The following is a 23,630-nucleotide window of genomic DNA, read 5'->3' as shown; positions in this document are numbered from 1 at the left end:
TTTTCATTTCCATTGTTACTTAATTACTTTCCATTTTTAACCATTAATTATTGCCTCCGTCCATTTTTGTTTTTCATCACCATCAGAATCCCCATTAGGCTCTCAATACATAGCGATTACGAGTTTGATGTTTAAACTTTATAATAATCTAAGGCGTGTGTCATGTCACTGCCTTACAAAAACTTATTTGGAAGTTTATACACACCCACAAAATTCCTTGTTTAACAAGGCTTGGTTTCAATTTGAGTTCCTTGGAATCAAATGGCAAGAAAATATGTAAACACAGCAAAACAGATATATGGAAGCAATGAAATGAAATTATACATACAGAAACAAAGTGCATATATTAGAGGATCAAAATATCTTCTTGTACAACAGACTAAAATTAACGTGCTTTTTTTTGGGAGTTTTTTTTCTTAAAATACTAAATTCATTCATACACTGCAACAGGGAACTCAGTGGTTAACAGGCTAGCAGTTAAATGAGTGGATCAAGTCACCTTTTTGCCATCTTTATCAATTAGTGAAGATAAGGGGCTTGGACAGCTTGGTACTGGTAGCCATTTCCAAAGTAGTTGCCATGATTGGGAGAGAAGCTGTAAGTAGCAGAACCCAGCAGAGAGGGGCCGTGGTTGTCAGCAGGTCCGGTGTAAACATAGGGTCTGTCATACACATATTGGGGATACCTATCGGCAACTCTAGGATAGAATGCCTTGTCAGCCGCAACATTAGTGACTCGAGGCCCGTATCCAGCACCATTGGCACGGGGTCTCTTTGGTTGCGGCTTGGCAACTTCAGTTGCCCTTTTCTTTTCGGCCTTGGCCTTCTCTAGCTGGAGAATTCGCTTTTGGAGAGGATCTATGGGATACTGCTCCTCAAGGTTATGCTCTTCAATGCATTTGATCACAGCTTTCAGGGCACTCAGCTCTCGATCATTGACCTCATTCTAAAACAAGAGAAACTATGTTAAATATAACAAAACATCCAAAAAAATAATACCATGTAATATTCTTATGCAAAACTCTACCGAAAAACAATTTCAGCCAAGAATTCTAATGGTACATTCAGACGTTACGCGAAAAATCTGATATTAAGCAATTTAGCATGGGTGTAAAGCCATGACTCCAAGCAAAAATATGGTTTGCTGGTTGGAATTGTAGAAGCAAAGTCTAACAGAAACACCAATACAATTAGATATATATTAATTGAGATCAGAAAATGCACCTCAGCAGAGGGAGACATGTTTCCAGCCTTGACAGAGGAAGAGGCCTTTTTCGCCTCCTTCAAGTAGGACTTCAGTAAAGGCACAGGAGAGAACTGCTCAGTAAGCTCAAATGCAAAAGCTAGGTTAACTGCATCAATTTGCCTTCCACTATTCACCAGAACTTCAATGACACCTAAAGAAGCAGTACCACCAAAAATAAAGCAAGAAATTATGATCGGTGAACATAACCAAAGATGACAAAAATGAATGTAAATACTCCATTCCGTTGACAACCATAAAATCCATTCGTTCTTCAGCCAAGCTTAGTAATCTCTGTAGTAAAACACAGCATATACCTAGGTCATCAAGGATGAATATGGAGGTTCGAGCTTCCACATACAGATAAAAGAACAAACCTGGCATTTTTTCTGACAACCCAAGGGAGCGACATAAATCAGGTGTTTGGCGACGACGAGAGACCATTGGTATTAGCCTTGATAATTCTTCCTCATTAAAGTCAGAAGCAATAGAAAACGTTGCCAGAAGTTGCAGGAAAGCATGAGCCTCTAAGGAGTTCCCATTGCTATCATCCACATCAAGGGTATCCAACTTTGGTTTCCACTCTTCGGCAATTGCCTTTGCCTGCTCCTTTACACCTTGTGAGATAACAGCAGTAAGAGTATTCAGATTGAGATTTGCTAACAAAATGCTAAGGCATTCCATCAACATAATACAGGTTCTGCGGAGACCCAATAAGCTTGAATCTTTCTTTCCATCCACATTTGACACTTCCATGTGGTAAAAACCTTCTAGAGAATCCAATACCAAACGGGCTGGGTCTGCAGCAGCCTTTAGCGCAAGTGGAATTTCTTCCTTTAGGACAGCAAGGTTCTTACGATTGTCTGATATAAATTTGTGCAAGCCTTCTGAGTTCATCTCTTCACATAGTTTAAATAATTGGGGATAAGCCTTCAGCTCCATATTTTCACTCTCAGACGATTTTTTGCTGCTTTCTAAGTTATTTTCAAGAGACATTGAATCAGGCAGTTTGTCCTCAACAGGTGGTGCCCTGCTTTCATCAACATTGCTAACAATGGCAGGCTCTGCAGATGATACCTTCCTCTGTTTCTCTAGAGCAGTTGAAATGGCAAAGACAGCAGCATCTCTCTTCTTCTGGAGCTTCTCCAGAGTAGTTTGTTCCTTGGCCAAAACAGCAGCCTCCCGCTTCTGCAAGATTTCACGGGCTTTCCTTGTTTTAGTTTCAAACTCCTTTTCTTGGTCTTCCAGTTCATGAAACCTTCGCTTTAAGGACTTCTCAAGCCCATGGAAGTGTTCTTCAAGTTCCTTCCATCTCAAATTAAGGGTTATGGCCCTGTGACTTTCAAGTTCAGCAAATGCTTTCTGAAGTTGTTGAATCTTGGATGTTGTAGAGTCCATGAGTGTAGCAACTGACTGGTTTTCTTCCATAGCAGAAATGCTGGAAGGGAAACAGCATGTAGAATAATTAAAAGGAAACAAGATAAAGAAAAACCAGCCTACCCAGCAAAAAAAGGCATAAACAGAAAAAAACATGAAAAGATTTTTAACCATCATATGTATTTAAAAAAATGAAAAAAAAAAAGTTACAATGCAAAAACTTTTTAGCATCCGCCATGTATTTATATTGTTGCCAAAAAGATCAAATTTATAAAAGCAAGACAACCTTAACAACAACATAAAAGAAAATTCATCCTAATAAATATCTACAGCTATGACAATAAAATGCTATAAGAAACCCAAAAAAAAAGGTGGAATACCCGGATGCAGCAAGCTTTATTTCCTGAAGTTCCAAAGTGCTAAAACAACAACAGCGTAAAACAGTAGTCAAGAGATTTGAAAATGTAGGCTCTCTGGTCATAAAATCCCCAGTTTGTCATATGAACATCAAGAACAAAACCCATTTTAAACTTATTAGATAACCTTACAAGAACAACACAGAAGTACTGTAAGCAATGATCTAGGCCAAATTAATCTGTACCAGGCTAACTGGCTAAGCACAAATAGAAGTTCCCTGTCAAGATAGAAAATGACACATCATCACTGGAATATTGAAGAAGATAACTACTTTCCAACCACTCCAGAGCATCCCCAGTAACTCAATTGAATGAAAGCATCAACAAGTTATACCAGAACTCACTAGGAAGACAACAACAAGTAAAACCCTAATGTCCACATTATGTTCAACGCAAATCAAAATATCCTAACTAGAGGAAAAATGACAACCTGAAAAGCACAAACATGTTTTGAACTCCACAAGCAATCCATTTATTTAAGAACTACATACAATCAGTATAATTATATTAAAAGAAATCAGCTCAACAATTCAACCAATCATCAATCAGACTATCACAATCACAAAAACTCACCAGTAATTTAGCAAGCTCAAATTCAGCAAATAAGTAGCTCAGACCAAGAGATCGCCGAAGTTGCAACAACGAAACACCGAAACCCTAACTAAACAAAGCGACAAGGAAAAATTAACCATCAACAGCCGCCAAAAAAAGTACGTCAGCTCTACTAGATTAAAAGAAAAACGACGACGTTTCCTGAAAATGGAAGTGGTTTTTCCCCCAAAACCCGATCTGAAGTAAACCGCAGAGGAGAAAAGTTGAACAGTATGCAGTGAATTAATTAACTTAGACAGAGAGAAGGGATATTTACCAAATTACCCGGCTGATGCGATGGATAACAACTGGAGAGAGTGAGAAGTTTCGTGGAAATAGTAATTATCAATCCATTTTGATTCGAGTTTTAGGGAGTGGGGGGGGTGCGGTGTGGCTGCTGCTGCTACTCTGCAATCCCTAAGAGAGAGAAAGAGGAAAATTACGATGAGCGACAGTTAAGACTTTTATATTGTATTGTGGTGATAATTCACGCACACTCACAAGCTCACTGCTCACGGAAGCCAAACCCCTCTCTCAGTCTCTCTCTTGCCTTCTATTTTTTTTACAACGGGCGCTCGAGTTTTTGCTATTTGGTAATGTCCGCTGAGCTGGCTTTTCGTATGGATAACTGTGTTTGGTGGTGTATCGGATAAATGGTGGGTGCTCTTAAAGTAACGCCACGTCTTCGCAGACAGTTAAAATTGATACGACAGAATTTTTTGAAAATCGTACTTTAAAAAAAAAATTGGTCCAAAGAATTTTTGTCTTGGTAGTTATTTTGTCGAAGAGTTTTTTTTTTTTTTTTAATTAAAGAGGGCTCATCAAGACGTGAACAAGACGAGATTGACAAACCCCAAATATATCTTGCAAAATAATAAAATAAATATTCATAGACAGGTTAGAGAATAAATGTAAGTCATATGATACTAAGTGAGTCATATTTGTCATAAAATCTGTAGCTGAGTTCGTTTTACGGTAGATATGTGAGATATAAATCCGCTAATTCCTGCTTAAAAAATCATGAACAGCCACCACTAAAGTATAGTAAACATTAGGCACAACCACCTGCTGAGAGATCATTTAGGTTACACAGAGACTGTCTACTTTCACCAATAGATGTCTGATACCAACATTCCAAGCAATGGATAATCCTTGATACAGGCCCAAAAGTTCAACCATAATCACTAAGCTTTCCCCAACATTCATACTAAAACCTGAGATCCAGTTGCCAAAAGAATCGCGAATAACCCCACCCGCTCCAGCTTCTCCTGTATTTTTACAAGAACCATCTGTGTTCAACTTACACCATGGTCATGGAGGAGGCAACCAACCAATAAAAATCTCCTTACGCCTTGGTTGTTGGTTAAGATGAGAGTTATTAATTATATGAATCTCACTAGCTCTGGCCATAATATCCGAATATATTGTCTTGCTATCTACCAAATTCCCAGCCATAATAAAGTGATTCTGCCAAAACCATAACCTCCAAATAGCCACTCCAAAAATACAATCCCAAGAAAACTCAGAATCAATTCTCCACTTTTCTTGCATGTTGGCAGCAACCCATGCACGTAAGTTAGATTAGAAGAAAGAGAGCTGATGACAGGCTGGAACAAATCAAAGCCATAGATTCTTAATGCAGCTACAATCTCTCACAACATGAAGAATGTCCTCAGGCGAAACCCCACACCTAACAAAAACATCAGAAACGAGAATATTATGCCTATTGAGCTCACTGTGGGTCTTCAATTTGCCATGCAAAATCTGCCAAATCAAGAGCTTTATAGATTGGGGTCCTTTCCAAGACAATGGCAAGTTCCATACTTTATCTTGAGTGTCCAAGTTATGATGGCATAGAGACTCATAAGCGAATCGAACTGTGAACAACCCTCTTAGATTAAAACACTAATAAAGTCTATCAGGACCAAGATGCGGAGCAAGAGGCATGATTAAAGCAATCTGCATAAGAATAAAATGGGGCAGCATGAGTTCAAAGTTCGACCATCTCCAGCCACCATGTTCATTAGTAAATTCACTGACAATGGCATTGAGAGAGACCTGAGGGATCGGTTGGAGAGCTAGGCGAATCAAAGGTTCATATTTCGTCACCCAACAGTCCAGCCAGAACCGAATTCTAGCACCATTACACACTGCCCAGCGAGCTCCATGCATGGTTGCATCCCACGTTTTCCTTATAGCAGACCAGATACGCGATCCTTGTTTGTCAGGGAGAGAAGACGGCAAATTGCATGGGTCCAATCCATATTTGGAGCAGAGGACCCTCACCCACAACGTATCCGAGTTGGAAATAAAACCCCAACTAATCTTCATCAACAGGGCATGATTCATCCCCTCTAAATTTTGTCGAAGAGTTGAGAGTAGGGAAGGATGGTTGCTGCCACTCACAAAATTAAATTATCAAACTTCTCCGCAACTTGTTATGAGTTTTTTATTTTTTTTAGTTTACCCAGAGTATGTTTTAATAATTATCAAACTCGTTCTCAACTCATAACAAATTTTTTGTGGATTTTAATTTTTAAAATCACATATATTAAAAAAAATCTTTATTAAAGAAGTATTTGGAACACTATATTGTATTATCTATATTGTATTATATTAGTTGTATTATATTAGACTGCATTACATTATATTGTATTAAACTGTATGAACTGTATTATATAAAATAATATTTTTATTTAATATCCACATTAAATTAATAATTTAAATTTATTTATAATTTAAATTTATTTATTTATTATTTTAATTAAAGAAATTAAAAAAAACTAGTGCAAACATAGCATTATTAAAATTTGCCAAACATGGGATTAGATTCCATTAGCTAATGCAATTCCATGTAATGTGGTGTGCTAAACACCTTCTAATACTTAAAAATTTTAAATTATATAATTCAAACTATAAATTTATAATAATATCTTAAAAATCCATATAAAATACTCAATTTTAAGTTTATCGATGTAAATAAGAAATTAAAGTCTTAACCATAATATAAATACATAAAATATATCAATCTAACGCAAAATTATTTTTATTGTAGGCAAATCATCATAACTTAGATCACTGCATTAGCCCCGTTCTTTAATATATACATATATATACAAGCATTGTTAACAATATTAACAAGTAAATTTTGGACAACTATCGTTAACAATTAATTAAACAAATAAAAACCTAGCTTTAGCAAGCAATCATTAGGTGCAAGTTGTTAAACCAAAAGAAACAAAATTATTTGAAATTAAAATAATATATCAATAATATTAAACTTCAAAATATAAAATTTCTACTTATTGAAACACACACGCACACCAGAAGGAATAGGGTTTGTGGCTATAGCGAGTTAGGTTAGATTTAAGAATTAGGAAGATTAGTTCAGGAGTTATAATTTTAGCTTATATATTTTTGTGATTAATGATTAAAATTAAAGGCACGGATAATTTTAAAAAAATGCAGGTAGACAAATACTCACACGGATGTCTATTGACTTTTTTTTTTTAATACAAAACCTACACACGACTTGCAAAAGTACCTACAATAAGCAAGTTTCTATAGGCGGATTTGTGAGTTTGTTGTCAATTTTGTCATCCCTAATTGAAAGCATTCTTTATCTAATTATAAATTATAGAACGACAAAACATATTGGAAAATACATATATTGCAATCCAGAGTTTACCAAAAATAACTTATAAATCTACTTCCACTAAAATCTTAGCCTAATTTTGTAGTTTGGGGACTTAGATTTGACCCCTTATAGAAATTCAAACATTTCTCTTCTCACAAATGAGAAGGGGTAGATATCTTCATGGTGGGATTCCTTTTTAACTTAATTTTATATCTATTGAATCTATTCAATCTAGAGTGTTAAATGCATTATGACTAAATTGCTACTTGAACTTTTTACATCTACATTGTTGGATTTAAAAGATCTAATTGATGAAAAAATAAGTCAAGATCTTAAAACAACGTAATAATAGAATTATAAAAGTGTAAATAAGTCATAGCACATATGATGAGTTATTATCATAAATTGTCATATGACATGTAGTGCGTGATCGTTTATCTTATCATCTCATTGCCACATGTTAAATTTTATAAAAAAAATCACGTGTATGTCACATCAATGGAGATATAAATTTTATATTATAACTTTGTAAGTATAGTATTACTTTTAAAAATATTGTCATATATATTAAATTTTCTCTTCTATTAACTATTAGCATCACTTGGTATGAACGACATGATGGGCTTTGCCCAATCTCGACTTTCTCAATGTTTGTGGCAAACCATTGTTTTTACATAATGATATGTTGTAATACGATGATATAGTGGTGTATGTACCATCTAAGTTTTTTTAAAATTCCAATACAAAAGTTAATTCAAAGTATAATTGATAAATAAGACTGCTTTTTCTAGCAACTTGTATTAATTTTACAAAATTTAACTTTACTATTGAATGACAGCGGTAATGATAGGTCACCAACTTTTTCTCTTTTTTTTTTTCAAATTATTTTCATCTAATTAGATGCTGACAATATTTAGTTGAAACAAATTAGATTATTTAATGGGATATGATTTTTCTATCAATTATATTAATAGGTCGTTGATACCACTTTGATTTTGATACGATGCAACTATTCATCTTGTTGCGTGTCAAGATTCCCTTTGACTTGGGGAGGTCACTGAAATAGCCCGGTTCTCTATGTGGACCCACAATCCCCAATGGGCTGGGCCTGTTGCTTGTTCAAAATATCAATTCAACGAGATATTTTTCTCTCTCCCTTATTAGTCTACTCTCAAATCTTTTTAAAAACATTTTCCGACTCTTTTTTTTTTTAATTTTACAATTACCATGTTATTAATATTTTACAATTTGAAATCAATTAGAACCAATTAATATTATCAAAATATTACTTTAAATTTTGACTATCTATGATTAAATTGCGTGAGATCTGCAGAAGATCAATAGTTCAAAATTTATATAATAATTTTAAGGAAAAAAAATTCAAACTCTCTTAAATAATTAATAAAAATTTAAAGAAAGAAAATATTGTAGTCTCTTTTATGTGTTTTTTTTTTTCAATTTATCCGAGTCTTAATTTTAGAATAGTCATTAAACTGTGAATTCCATTTAATTAAGGATCTTAAAATTTTATTCCAATTCATAACTCATAAGTAATTAAAGGTGTGTTTACTTCTTGGATTGAGAAAAGAGAATGAGAGGTCATTCTCATTGTGTGTGTTTACTTAAAAAAATGAAATCAAACAATGAGAATAGAAATATTAAGATCTGCCAAATTAAAAAAATGACGAATGGATGGAGATGAGTATAGGATTTCATTTATGCCCCCACACTATTATTATGATTATTTTAATATATAAAAATAAAATAATACAAGTAGTAATTATTATTATAAACAATAATAATTGATGATATTTTAGTAATTTTTAACAATTCATTAAAATTCTATGATAATATAAACACCCTACTCATGGAAAATGATCATCTCCTGATCTGATTCCTTTTAAACTTTTTAAAATCTCCTATCATGTGTCTTTTAGTGGTAATGTATAGGTAAGATCTAACTTCTTTTATTTATTAACTACCAACCAATAATTGACTTATTTCCTCAGAACATGATCAGATCAGGAGAGAATCCTAATCCCCTACTCATTCTAATTCATGTAACTCCATTAAATAATTCATCTCCAAATAAGAGTTTGGTTCGTTACATGTTATGGATGTGGTAACTTTTCCTTTTTATTGAAAAGGAATTAAAAAAAAAGAAATTTCATAATTTTAAGTAATTTACTGCATTATATTCAATAAAGCCTTAAAATAGATTCACGGTTATCAATGACTAACCTAATTTATATTTTTTTCTATAAATTTATAAAATGAGGTAAAATCATATTAATAAAATTCTTTAAAATATTCGAATATTCATTATTACTTAATCTACTTAAAAATAAATTATGTCTAATATAGGTATTTGAATTACATCATTATAATTTTATTTTTATTATTTAACATAATAGCAGTCTAATTTTCTCTCCCACCAGGTTTAAATCACATTTTTTTTAATTATGAATAAAAGAGATATATTTATATTCACCAAAACAGTACCTTCATCATTATCTTATATAAAAAAATTCGAAATGACAATATAATATATCGGTGATAATGGCTATTATTCTTTTTTTTACTTTACACTTGATGAAACTAATAAAAAATATGAATTATTATTTTTTAAGATGAGGCAGGCTTATAAAATTAATGTTTTTTATGAAAGTCAATTATTTATTTATTAATTTTAAATATATATATATATATATATATATTAATGTGTATAGTTAAGTGTACAAATCTTATACCTATTGTAGTTGTTAATAAGTTCCAAATTATATTCAACTTGCTAATCTGTTAGAACTTTTATATCTTTTTTTTTTCCAACCAGCTCCAACGATCTCAATATCACCCACACCACATAAACTTCCAACAACATTTGTAATATTATGGAAAAATAACATAAACATGTTAAAACATAAGGATCAATAATTTCTAATAGACACTTAAAGATTAACAAACGTTAATAATTAAAAAAATATCTCAGAGGATTGTGTTATCATTTACATGTATATCAACCAATAAAAGTTAGAAATGTTGAATGCAGTAGAAGTATCCAATGCAGTCGTCGGAAATCGGGTGGTTTAAACAAAAAAAAAAAGCTATTAGCCAGCAACACAAATAAAGAAGAAACGCAAGATAAAGAATAAAATGAGAGAATATATTATAAAATAATTTTATTCATTCCAATTGTGTGTGTACAAAATAAAAAGATGAGCTCTCATTTTATAGTTACATAATCACTCCATGAAATTAATGAAAAATTATGGATCATAATTCCTTATGAGATAATGAGAGTTATAGAGAAACTAAATGTTACTAATTGGAGATAGTGGGGAGACTAAGAGATATATGTTATGAACATCTATATTTATTTTAATAAATTTATAACACTCCCCCTTAAATATTCATTATAAAAAATATGTCTCATTAAAATCTTGTAGTCCCAACTTTATATATATATATATATATATTGATAAAGTTAAGCTTTATTTCTCCGTCATTAAAGAGTAAATAGTTTTAATATATATATATATATATAGATATTGATAAAGATTAAGCCTTATTTCTCCGTCATTAAAGAGTAAATAGTTTAAAAACAAAAAACAAAAGTCAGTCAAGCAAGCCCACAAAGTCTACGCGCTATTGCAGTCCTGAGTCCCAGTCGTCGCTTGAGCTTGGAAAAAAAATTAACATGGCCTCCCCTTGTTTGACCCGATAACCCCCCTTCCGCTTCCACACTTGGGAACCCTCTGTGTATTCTTTTTCATATTTTCTCCCTCTTTACTTTCCCCGTTCTTTCGGTGTCTACTCTTTCTCTGTTATAGCTTTTATCATTTTGTTTTTCCTTCTGAATTGGCAAAACATGTTACGGTCTTGATGACGACGACGACGACAAATCTTCATTTCCAAGTGAAAATATCGATGCTTGTTCGTTTTTGCAAAAGCCCTTTTTCCTGTTCTTCGATCTTGCTCAGCTAGCCTTCTTGGAAGTTCAGGTAAGTGGGATGGGCTTCTTGATTTTAATTCTAATTGTGTTTGGTGGGGGAGCGGATGCCTGTGTTGGTCAAGTCAACTGGGTCACTTGTTCTTTCTGAATTTTTTTTTATCAGTTTAATTGTTTATTTATTTGTGCTTAACATAAATATGAAGTTGAATTTCCACGCATACTGCTGCTTGGTGCTGAATTTGATGTTATTTTTTTGTGCTGGGGAATTTGTTTCAGGCTTTGATGGTGTGAGGAGTTTTCATTTTGTGGGTTTAGTAGTTGAAGGTCATTTATTTGCTAACTAGCCGTCAAGAAGGATTTATCTTTGAGTGTAATTGGTTTTGGATTTTGATGGCTTTGTTCATAAGCATGGAACTGAAGAGCCGATCTCTTGTTGGGGTTTCTGTCTGTTTATTACTTTGCTTTAGTCTTAGCTATGGTACTAAGGAAGATCTTGCTTGCTTGAAAAGTATTAAAGATTCACTCGAGGATCCGTTTAATTACTTGAATTCTTCTTGGAACTTTAACAATGATACTGAAGGATTCATTTGTAAGTTTACTGGAGTTGAGTGTTGGCACCCAGATGAGAATAGGGTTTTGAACCTCCGCCTTACAGATATGGGACTCAAGGGTCAGTTTCCTCGTGGCATTAGAAATTGCAGCAGCATGACTGGCTTAGATCTTTCAAGCAACAAGCTCTATGGACCCCTTCCAGATGATATTTCTAAATTAGTTGGATTTTTGACGAGTCTTGATCTCTCATCCAATAATTTCTCAGGAAGTATTCCATCAAATCTTGCAAATTGTACCTACTTGAATTCCCTTAAACTTGACCACAACCGGTTCTCTGGTCAGATTCCTCCACAACTAGGCCAGCTTGGTCGGCTAAAATCATTTAGTGTAGCTAATAATCTTCTGTCTGGGTCAATTCCAACTTTTGTCAATCTTACACTTTCAGCAGACAGTGTCACAAATAATCAAGGACTCTGTGGGGAGCCTCTGGATGCTTGCAAGGGAACTTCAAAGGGCCCTCACACTGGAGTCATTGCTGGGGCAGCAATTGGCGGGGTGACTTTCGCAGCATTGGTTGTGGGTATTGTTATGTTCTTCTATTTCCGTAGAATGTCTATGAGGAAGAAGAAGGATGATGATCCTGAAGGAAACAAATGGGCGAAGAGCTTGACAGGAGCCAAAGGCATTAAGGCAAGCTAATTTATACTTTATCTAGTGTAGTATTCCACTTTCTATAAAGAATCGTGCAATTAATTCATATCTACTTTATTATTTTCTTTCTTTATCAGTCCATCTACTATATTTGTCAGACTAAGGAAGTATTTGATTACCAGGTTTCCTTGTTTGAGAAGTCAATTACTAAAATGAGATTAAGTGATCTCATGAAGGCTACCAACAGCTTCAGCAAAAACAATATTATTGGGTCAGGAAGAACTGGGACAATGTACAAAGCATTGCTTGAAGATGGCACGCCACTTATGGTAAAGAGGTTGCAGGATTCACAACGTTCTGAGAAAGAATTTGTGGCTGAGATGGCTACTCTGGGAAGTGTGAAAAATCGTAACTTAGTTCCGCTTTTAGGTTTTTGCATGGCTAAGAAGGAGAGGCTTTTGGTTTACAAGCACATGCCAAATGGTAGCCTTTATGATCTTTTACATCCCGCTGATGACACTGGCAAGAGTGTGGATTGGCCACGGAGGCTCAAAATAGCTATAGGGGCAGCTAGAGGATTTGCCTGGCTACATCATAACTGCAATCCTCGTATTATTCACCGAAATATTAGCTCTAAATGCATCTTACTGGATGATGATTTTGAGCCCAAAATATCTGATTTCGGCCTTGCTAGGCTCATGAACCCAATTGATACTCATTTAAGTACCTTCGTGAATGGAGAGTTTGGGGATTTGGGTTATGTTGCTCCGGAGTACGCAAGAACTCTTGTTGCCACACCGAAGGGAGATGTTTACAGCTTTGGAACTGTGCTTCTTGAGTTGGTAACTGGTGAGAGACCTACCAATGTGGCTAAAGCTCCTGAAACCTTTAAGGGAAATCTCGTTGAATGGATTGCACAGCTGTCAAGTACCGGTCAACTTCAAGATGCTATTGATAAATGCTTGGTTGCGAAGGGCGTTGACAATGAGCTTTTTCAGTTCCTTAAAGTTGCATGTAACTGTGTACTTCCAACCATCCCCAAGGAGAGGCCTACCATGTTTGAAGTATACCAGTTTCTAAGAGCTATTGGGGAGCGTTACCATTTTACCACTGAAGACGAGATTATGCTGCCCTCAGACAGCGGTGATGCCGATATTCTTGAAGAACTTATTGTTGCTCGAGAAGGTCCGGAGAACAAGTGAAAAGGTAAGAAGCATAGGGATGGATGTTTCTGCTATTTATGTGTAATTATCTATTGTGCGCTTTTGAAATAAATGTTAATAGTACATATAATTTTGAAGTTTGAGTTACCGATTTGACATTTTTGTATTGATGCATAACTAAAATAGCATCAATTTGTAGTTTCCAGGATTTGTTAGGTCCCATCGGTTTGCTAAATCTCAATAGTATAACAGCTTTCTTTGTATTTCTGTTTACAGGGAATATGGTACTTAACTGGATCCTGTTCCTTTTTATGGTTTGCCCATTGAATTTTAGGCTCAATTCTTCTGTCAGTCATCTCTCACATATTTCAAACATCCTTATATTTTGGCCTTGTCTTGTGTTGCATTAGTGCTACTGCCATTGTCATAAACATGGTTTTTCAGTTCAAAACATGCGAAAATGTGAAAATAGTTTTACTGTGGAATACAAGGTGAAATTATGAGAAACTAGGGCTTCAGTTACGTTCTTCTTTTCCTTGCAATACTTGTTACGTTTAAGGTATCAGTGCATGTAGAATGTCTGATTTGCCAACATAATTTAAAAACTAAAATAGCCTTTTGTTTGGCATGTTATTTGCATCATGACCGCAGGGCTGGCGCCTTTTTTATTCTTTATTATCATTTTTTTTAAGCATATCATAATCGTAAAAACTGAAAAACTAAGGGTGCGTTTGGTACCGTTTTACATCTGTCATTTTTCATTTTACAAAAACATAAAATAAGAAAATGCGTTTGGTTAGGACTAAATAGAACCAGTTTTTATTTTTCAACGAAAATGAAATCATCTTGTTTTTCACTTTAGCAAAGGAAAGTAAAAAATAACTTTTTAGTGTTTTCTTATTTTTGTTTTCTCTGGGGCCCACTCTAACTGCAACTTTTATACTTTGTTTGTGAATAATACTGCGCGGGTCTTACAATCCCCTCACTTTGTTAATATTATATTATTTATTCATGTTATAATTTAGGATCGGGAGTCCCTATGTTACAATTAATGTAACATACACAAGCCACAAGAATCACACAAATTATGGGATCCACATGTTTGTGTGGTTCTTGTGGCTTGTGTATGTTACATTAATTGTAACATAGCAAAATCCTTTAGGATCAGACTACGGTGCCACCATGCCACAGTTGCATCTAGCCGTTAGATGTATTTAGATTGATGAGATCCACTAAAATTTAACGGCTGGATGCAACTGTGGCACGGTACCACAGTTGCACCTAAGGTTTCCCCTATAATTTAACCTTTTCTTTTTAAAATATGCTAATAAATTTTGAAAAAATAGCACGCCAATATTATTTTAATTCTTTACTAATAATAATAATTAGTGTTTTAACGAATATCAAATTGCTATAATTATATTTCATCTATAATTTATGTGTATGAATCATCCAACAATATGATTAAATAATGTTTTAAATGATATAAAATCTATACTATAAATTATGCCCTTTTATAATTATTTTAGTTGTTTATGTTGCTTGTTAAAATTGACATCTATAATAATAATAATAATAAAAGGCCATTTATTCCACCTGCATTTGTAATTATATATTCATCCCTCTGATGATTTCTTAGAATAATTATTGCAGAAGTGGTTGTTGGGAAATTAGGCCTAATACACACACACACATATATATATATATAGATCCATTGAAGTCAAGATCTTTTTTCTTGTGGGGTGAGAAAAATGCCTTGATTTTCAGATTTGAAGAAGATGATTGCAATTTTTTCAAAGTTGTTGGAACTTGCAAAAGAAGGCTGCAGTCTTCTATGTAAAAGAAAAATAGGATTCCATGGTTTCCTTCTGCTGCGTGAGAAAATTAACCTTCTATTTAATACTCCTAATTAAAGCTACGCCTATGATAGATGTCTTGCCTCTTTAATTACATAATTGCGCGAAAATCACTATTTGCTCTAATGATCACTTTTAATATATTTATATTGTAAATAAATTATAAATAAATATTATCATTCAATAAATAGCGATACCACGAATTTAAATTATCAAGTACCACAAATAAAATAAATAAGTAAGCATTCTTTGTGTAAATTCCATCTTGTCAGTATATATTTTTACGATATAAGAAATTATATCTCCAAGTTATTGGATTTTTGACCATTTTTACATGAATTTGAGGCGGGCATTGGTTTGGATCAGTTGCGGCTTCGGAATAAACCCAAATTATCGGCTCGATTTGGTTTGAAAATTTCCATTCGGTTTGATTTTATTTATTTTTAGTTATAAAACACCAAACTAAAATTGAAAAAAATGAATTGAACTGAATTTTTTCAGGGACCAGACCCAAAATGCCACGTGGCATTTTTTAATTAAAAAATTATTATTTTTGGTTTGATTTTTGGATTTGAAATTTTAAACTGAAAAATAAATTGGAATATTCGGTTTTATACTGAATCGAAATATTTAGTTTTTTCTATAAAAAAAAATACGGAATTGAACCTTCTAAAAAATTAAGTCAAACATTTACTTTTTTCAGGTCTAGTTCCGTTATGCCCACTCCTAATATGAATCTCACTCCGTAATAATTTAAAATATATAATATATGAAAGTATATTTATTATCCATGTAGGATTAAGGGCCAGTTTGGGAATGCTGTAGCTTTTAAAATAATTGCTGTTAGCTGTGCTGTAGAAATAATCAGCTGTGAAGAGAATCAGTTAAGTGTTTGGTAAATTTTATTTCAAGAAGTACTGCGAGTTTTTAAAGCAGTTATGGACGTTTGATAAATTTTACTGTTAAACTGCTGAGAGAAAATAAATGACTAAAATATCCATAATATAAGATAAAATTTATTTATATATATAAAAACATGTACATATAATATTTTTAATTGTCTATTATAATAATTTTTACTAAAAATAAAATTTATAATATATTTATTTTATTTTTTTTCTTAAAACAATTGATAATTAAATTAATAATATAGTGAAATAAATTTAATAATAATTCGACCAATAAATTGATATTAATAAATTTATATTTATGAATTATAATACAAATTTTTTTATAAATTATTTTGTTTCCAATTTGAATAAGGATAATTTTGGATTTAAGTAATAATTTTAAGGATATTTATGGAATTGTATTAAATGATAAAATTGATTTTCAAAATCAGAATCTAAAAGCTACTCCTTCCCGGCTTTTCAAAATCAGCTGTAGAAGAAGCTGATTTTGACAAAAGTGATTTTGATTTTTTTTTACCAAACACTAAAACTAGCTTTTAGATTTTCAAAATCACTTTTAGGTCTCTTAAAAGCAATCCCAAACGGGCCCTAAGCCTGATTAAACTTATTAAAGAGTGCATGCTTTTAAGGCATAAAATAACGATAAGTCCAATAATTGTAGTCCTATGCGCCATTGAATTACCTATTTTTAGTTTTACTTCCTGTTGGTCTTTGTAACTTTTGCATTTTGCTGATTGGGCATGTCATGTACAGCAGCATTCGGGTGAAGACATAAGATCAGATGAAACTGGTATCATTCCAAGTAATTTACTCTCTCAAAATTGGTTTTTTTTACTGATACCACTGTGGCCTTTGTAATGTAAAGATTCATCAATCTATTCAACGAGAACTCGTCAGTGAACGCCTCAAATACTGTGCAGGTACAGAGCTCAATTTACAACCATCATACTTTTCAAGGATGCATGATACATCTCATTAAAATTTTATTCTAATTTGTTGTACCAGTCCTTGTTATTCGTCAATAATTGTAAGGCAGCAGCAAGTTAATCGTGAAGGCCCAGTTTTGTTCTAAAAAAAGTTAATAATGGAGGCCCACTTCAAAAGCAATGCCGTCTCTGTAGTCATTAATCATAAAGGCCCACTTGAAAAGCAATGTCATCGTCATGGATTTGAATTCAGCATTGATTTGAGTTTGGGGCTGCATTATCTTATAATATTACAATTGATAGTTATCGGGTGAATTATAAATGCATGTCTGACGGAAGATTTAGAAAACTTCAACATTGCGTCTAAATTCACCTTGTTAGTCCAATTAGTAGTCCTTATTAAGAGCCACTTGAGCTTCGTCTTAGTAATAAACCATTACTTTTAAAGTTAAGCAGAACTACGAGGGCGAAGAACATTGATACCATCGTTGCCTTCGTAATGTAAAGATTCTCAATCTATTCAACGAGAACTTGTCAGTTGACGCCTCAAATACTGTACTGTACATGATACATCTCATTAAAATTTTATTCTAATTTGTTGTACCAGTCATTGTCATTCGACAATAATTGTAAGGTAGAAGCAAGTTAATTGTGAAGGCCCAGTTTTTGTTCTAAAAAAAGTTAATAATGGAGGCCCACTTCAAAAGCAGTGCCGTCTTTGTAATCATCAATTAAGGCCCACTTCAAAAGCATTGATTTGAGTTTAGTGCTGCATTATCTGACACTACTATGATTGATGGTCATCGGGTAAATTATAAATGTATGTCCGACAGAAGATTTTAGAAAGCCTCAACATTACGTGTAAATTCACCTTGTTAGCCCAATTAGCAGTCCTTATGAAGACCAGGAAAATGGAAGATTGATGGTTTCAAAAGGCAAGCAGAAATGAGATATCAATAACATTGCCATTCCGCAATTTTCAATAGACAGTCATATTTCAATAGAAAGTCATAAACTAAAATGTCAAAAACCATTAATTTTCTCTCAGTATGCAGATAAGAGGTACAGTAAAATGCGACGACGCTCATTTACCGCAAACAATCGAATAATGATAGTTCTGAGCAGAAAACTCTAAGCAGAGTTTTTGGAGCAAGCCAAGCTAGCAACAAATTCATCAATATTACTATCAGAACTTCCACCTTTAGCCACGGCTTCTTTGGCCAATTTCCTCCATTTACCGGCATTCCTTCTCAACTCTTTTCCTCTCTCACCCTCCAATATTTCACTAATGCAATCTGCGATTGCATCTCTTTTCACAATTGGAAATTTGAGTCCCGTTTTCCAGACATCCAAAATGTACTTAGCATTAGTGCTTTGGTCGCTCCATTGGGGCATCGCCACCATCGGAACCCCCAAGCTCAGCGCTTCCATTGTAGAGTTCCAGCCGCAGTGTGTCACAAAGCATCCCGTTGCTTCATGCGCCAAAACTTCTAATTGGGGACACCAGCTCACCACCAAGCCTTTATGGGATGTTAGTGTTTCGTCCGAAAATTTTTTCGGAAGCTTAGCTTGTTCGGATTCCCGTACAACCCACAAGAAATGTTGATCACTCGATTTCAGACCCCAAGCCAATTCTTCCATTTCCTCTGCTTTTAGTTCTACGAAACTCCCATATGATACATAAACAACAGACTCTTCTGCTCGATCGTTTAACCATTTCATGCATGCTTCGGTACTTGACTTAAACATGCTGAACCCATAGTCTTTATCGTCTTCGATTTGCTTATCCAAGTAAAAAGAGGGTATGGTTGGTCCGATTGTCCTCAACGACCAGGTCTTCCTCAGCCATTCAACTACCTGCACTAAATAGCTCAATTAAAAGCCAATTCATGTCAAAAGACGTGTTTCACTTTCAGCTGGTAAAATCTAGTGATTATAAGACGCTGGAAGTTCAAATCCTTCTCATATACACCAGGATAAAAAGAGAAGTTTGGAAAAAAAAAAAACTCACAACAGCTACCTCTTCCTCCAACTCATAAAATGTGTTGCAAAGAACCCAATCAGCTTTGTCAATATTTTCAAATTGAAATTTCATCATCATATAAGAGACAGCAGGATATGACCCCAAATCGTGAATGAATGAAGGCATGTCTTGAGGCTCAAGTGAGGGCATTCCGGGCAGCAAAATTTCATTGCCTGTAAGTGGAAGTTCGAGGGAGCCCTTTTTCACATGGTAATATATGTAATCAACGGCACAAGATTGAGAGAGAAAAGGAGCTCCAAGCAAGCCAAACTTCTTGGCAACATCAAGAGCCCAAAGCAAAATTGAATCATATACAATGCAGTCAACGGGAGAATCCGAGCCATTCATCTTCTCAACAAGCTCGGTAAGAGTTTGCGGGCCGATTTGCCAAAATCTCTCCAAGTAAGCTTCAATACTCTCTGCTTGAGCATAACCTCCTTCGTCATAGCCATCGGAGATTGCCTCGAGAGGAATGGAGGAGGATGATGAATCTCTATGTAAGGATTTGTAGAAGAAACGAGTAGTAACCAGAGTGACTTTGATTCCCTTGTGTTGTAAGCGCCTGGAGAATTGGAGCAGGGGATTTATATGGCCTTGTCCTGGATATGTTAAGACCAAACAGTGAGCTAATTTGCAGGAGTTAGGTTTCTTTCCATTGTTCTCCATTGTTCTCTCTTTCTGTTCTTGTTGTATGTATATTGATTGTTCGGAAAGTGCACAGTTTATACACGATGGTCGATGACGTTAGTGGATATATCCTTTGTCAAACAAGTACCCACCATCAAAACTAGCAATTGTTTTATCTTAATTAAAATTCTCAATTTAAGACTTAGAGAATGTAACTACGTTAAAATATTAAGTAATGATACAGCCACAAACTCTTGTACAAATTTATTTTGTACAAACTGATGTGGCATAATAAGATTGGTTGAATTAAATATCACTTGGCCCACATGATTTGTTTTTATTAATTTATATTTTCATTCAACCAATGAATTAATGCCACGTCAGTTTGTACAAAATAAATTTGTACAAGAGTTTGTGGCTGTATCATTATTCTAAAATATTTATTATAAATTTTTTACTATTTTAATGATTCTATTAAGTTTGAATCTAAATTAATCAGGCCCAGCATAATCTTTAGATACCAAATAGTTTAATAAAAAAAAAGTACCCATCAATTTCACTCGACTTTTATGAAAAAGAGTGAAAAAAACCATAGCCATTCAAATCCCATCTCTAACATCATGGAATCCAGAAGAATTAAACTATGCATGTTATACTATTAAATTAGACAAATTATTGTTTTTTCACATGCAATGCCAGCAGATCTACAAATGCACCTATGTTTCTTGGTAATCTATTTAGTAAGAAGCATGGATATATAGGCCACACAGGTAAAAAATTACATTCCTAAAATAGATTTACATTATATGTATTCGAAGTCATTGCTTACGCATTTGTAGAGGAATGCATCAGGCCAAAAGTAAATAATTTCGGCCAACCCCCTCGTGAAGTGATAATCTTCAAATCACCTATTTACTATTGAAAATATTAAGTTACCCTCTTAAAACTCGTTATCTTTAACTATTGACCATCGTTGACTCAGAAAAGTACGAAAATACCTTACCTTAACAGAATATTCATGTAACGACATTGTGAGACTAAAAAAATAGTTGATGTGTGACTAGTTATTGGAAAATGAAAAAAAAAATTGTTGATATATAACTAGTCATTGAAAAATAAATTAAAAAATAAAGTGTTGAAATGACTTAATGAGCCTAAATAAATTGATAGATTTCCTAAATAAAATATGTTAGTTAAATAAATTACTAGACATGTCATCATATATAAATTAGGATAATCTCATTTTCGTCTTTTTCTTTCATTTTTCTTCATCTTTTCTTTCATTTTTTTCTCATCTTCACTCTTTCGTCTTTTCCTTTCATTTGTTTTTTTCCTCATCTTTACTCCTTCTTCATCTTTTTTTTTTTTACTTTTTTCTTTTTGTTCATGTACATGACTTCAATAACTTTTTTTCTTTCCTTTCATTTTTCTCATTCTTACTCCTTCCGCTTTTCCTTTCATTTGTTTTTTTTTTTCTCATCCTTACTTCTTCTTCGTCTTTTTCATCATTTTATTTTAATGTACATGACTCCAGTAGCATTTTTTTTTCTTTCCTTTCATTTTTCTCATCCTTACTCCTTTCATTTGTTTGGTGAAACTCTAGTAGCATTTTTCTTTGGTTCTTTGATTTTTTTTTTATATATCTATGTTTTCTTTAAGTACCTTTACAAAATGAAAAAAGAGTTTCCATTTGTAGCTTTTGATTAATTTTTATATTTATTTTTTAAAATAAAATTTTTAAATATGTCAAGATAAAATTTAATCCGTTAAAAAAATTAGTCATATAGGCACAAAATAAAAAATATTTTAAAGTTTTAGGGAGCATACTATAAATATTGGAAATATTTATGTGTGTTTTGAAAAACCAATAAGGATTTGGACCCATGAAAATTAATCTACCTAGATTTGACTTTTTTTTTGTTAATTGATTGTTAGAAAAATGTGCAGATACTATTTTATAATTTTAGCCGTTAAAAATAACAGAGAGATGATGAGTTTTGGGGAGCAACTTGATATTTTTAATAGTAAAAGGGCGATTTGAAGATTGTTACTTAACAAGGGGGTAGACCGAAATTAACCCTTCTACTAAATTAGACAAACTATTGTTTTTTCACATGCAATGACAGCAGATCTACAAATTATTGCCTTTTCACATGCAATGCCAGCAGATCTACAAATGCACCTATGTTTCTTGGTAATCTATTTAGTAAGAAGCATAGATATATAGGCCACACAGGTCAAAAATTACAATCCTAAAATAGATTTGCATTATATGTATTCGAAGTCATTGCTTACGTATTTATAGAGGACTGCATCAGGCCAAAAGTAGAAAATTAGGTGATGATAGTGCTAATTCTTTGACCTTTGTCTCATATTGCTTTTACTAATTGTCCCGTTAATTGTTCAGTTCCCAAATCAATGGAGTGAATGAAAAATATATCACGGCAGGGAAGCTCAATGGAGTTCACAGTGCGGCAAATTTATTGAAGCAAAAAATCTTGGCATACTTGATTAAAATTCATATTCAAAATCAGAGGAGTTATTGCAACAAAACTGAATAGAGTCTAGGCCGAGAGCCGTTCTCTATTTTTATGCAGATATCAACTAAGTACAATAGTTTAACCACACATGGTGATGGGGCAAACTGCATTGCGGGAAAAATAGATTGACCAATATATGGATGGCACGTATCACTATAAATAAGAAATGGTTAGATATCACAAGGAGCCGGCCTACCCAAGTATACCAGGGATGAGTGAAATAATATAAGAAATGCAGTAAAAGTAGTATTATCTCGGATATAGAGGTTAAGTTGGAAAAAAATTAGTTTATTTAGTATCTCACATGAAATAAAATAAAAATTATTTAACAACAGACGTTTTGAAGTATTTTTTAAAATATAAAAATTAAATCGATATTTAATTCAAAATATAAAAATTAAACTAAGAAGATGCTCCAAGTATCCGGACCCTTAAACTAATATTATACTTATATATGTCTTCCATTATAGATTATTTGAAGTCATTGCATACGTAGGCGATGGTGACTGGATGCATCTGCTCTTTGAAAAACAACAAGAAATGGTGATGATACATCAAATCGCGTTACATTCCTGTCGTATACAACTTTGCTCTTTCTTCTCGTTTGGAACATTCATCATATCATCATCAATCGTTATAGGGAATTTGTCTTAGAGCTCTTAATTAAAGCTAACCATTACCTACATATGGGTAAACAAATAAATAATCAAACCTACCAAAATGAGCAATAACGAGAAAAAAATACGGTGTCTACGAATAATATAATATATCGGAGCCCGGCACGAGGAGCTCCAAGTAACAACAATCCAACGATATCATAATTACTATTATTGATAAATTATATAGTACAGACTATGGTCACATCGATCTAATTGAGGTCTTATCGCTGGCAAGCGGTTGGCTTAAACTAAACGGATAAATACAACTGATTTTCTTATTATTTAATATGTATTTTAATAATAAGTACAACTGTTAAATTATATTTATAAATTTGGGCAAGGTTATCTGAATTTACTAAAATACGTTTTAAACTCATTATTGAAATTTGAAAATTAAAATTTTACTCTACATTACCACCTGTTATAATACCAAATATATCCTTAACAACCAAATTCCATCCTAATATAATTACTACATACATCCATTAAACATCACTAACTTAGAGA

General features: G+C 33.3%; 3 protein-coding genes across 8 annotated transcripts; 1 reads left to right on the top strand and 2 right to left on the bottom strand.

The window, feature by feature from the left end:
- Window positions 1–318: 318 nt before the first annotated feature.
- LOC18052288 (FRIGIDA-like protein 3) lies at window positions 319–4,150 on the bottom strand. Of its 5 annotated transcripts, none has more exons than XM_024190599.1 (7): window positions 3,904–4,150; window positions 3,609–3,696; window positions 3,168–3,253; window positions 3,000–3,038; window positions 1,620–2,680; window positions 1,224–1,396; window positions 319–945 (listed from the first exon to the last, which is right to left on the bottom strand). In XM_024190599.1, the coding sequence occupies exons 5-7, from the start codon at window positions 2,668–2,670 to the stop codon at window positions 520–522; spliced, it is 1,650 nt and encodes a 549-aa protein (XP_024046367.1). In that variant the 5' UTR covers window positions 2,671–2,680; window positions 3,000–3,038; window positions 3,168–3,253; window positions 3,609–3,696; window positions 3,904–4,150; the 3' UTR covers window positions 319–519. The 5 variants fall into 5 exon arrangements, with proteins under 5 accessions (XP_024046367.1, XP_024046368.1, XP_024046366.1 ...); XM_024190600.1 differs by having other exon boundaries at window positions 3,000–3,092; window positions 3,221–3,253; XM_024190598.1 differs by lacking the exon at window positions 3,168–3,253.
- A 6,709-nt stretch (window positions 4,151–10,859) lies between these two features.
- LOC18052287 (probably inactive leucine-rich repeat receptor-like protein kinase At5g48380) lies at window positions 10,860–13,932 on the top strand. Its single transcript, XM_006447871.2, has 3 exons — window positions 10,860–11,264; window positions 11,492–12,457; window positions 12,601–13,932. The coding sequence occupies exons 2-3, from the start codon at window positions 11,606–11,608 to the stop codon at window positions 13,618–13,620; spliced, it is 1,872 nt and encodes a 623-aa protein (XP_006447934.1). The 5' UTR covers window positions 10,860–11,264; window positions 11,492–11,605; the 3' UTR covers window positions 13,621–13,932.
- A 4,279-nt stretch (window positions 13,933–18,211) lies between these two features.
- Window positions 18,212–20,058, bottom strand: LOC18052286 (UDP-glycosyltransferase 74G1). 2 transcript variants are annotated; one of them, XM_024192066.1, is made up of 2 exons: window positions 19,286–20,058; window positions 18,212–19,131 (listed from the first exon to the last, which is right to left on the bottom strand). In XM_024192066.1, the coding sequence occupies exons 1-2, from the start codon at window positions 19,961–19,963 to the stop codon at window positions 18,406–18,408; spliced, it is 1,404 nt and encodes a 467-aa protein (XP_024047834.1). In that variant the 5' UTR covers window positions 19,964–20,058; the 3' UTR covers window positions 18,212–18,405. The 2 variants fall into 2 exon arrangements, with proteins under 2 accessions (XP_024047834.1, XP_006447933.1); XM_006447870.2 differs by having other exon boundaries at window positions 19,295–20,057.
- Between the last annotated feature and the right edge of the window lie 3,572 nt (window positions 20,059–23,630).

This window comes from Citrus clementina, unplaced genomic scaffold, assembly GCF_000493195.1.
Source record: "Citrus clementina cultivar Clemenules unplaced genomic scaffold, Citrus_clementina_v1.0 scaffold_2, whole genome shotgun sequence".
NCBI lineage: Eukaryota > Viridiplantae > Streptophyta > Magnoliopsida > Sapindales > Rutaceae > Citrus > Citrus x clementina.
The sequence above is the reverse complement of the archived record's forward strand: the minus strand, read 5'-3'. Positions and strand labels throughout refer to the sequence as shown.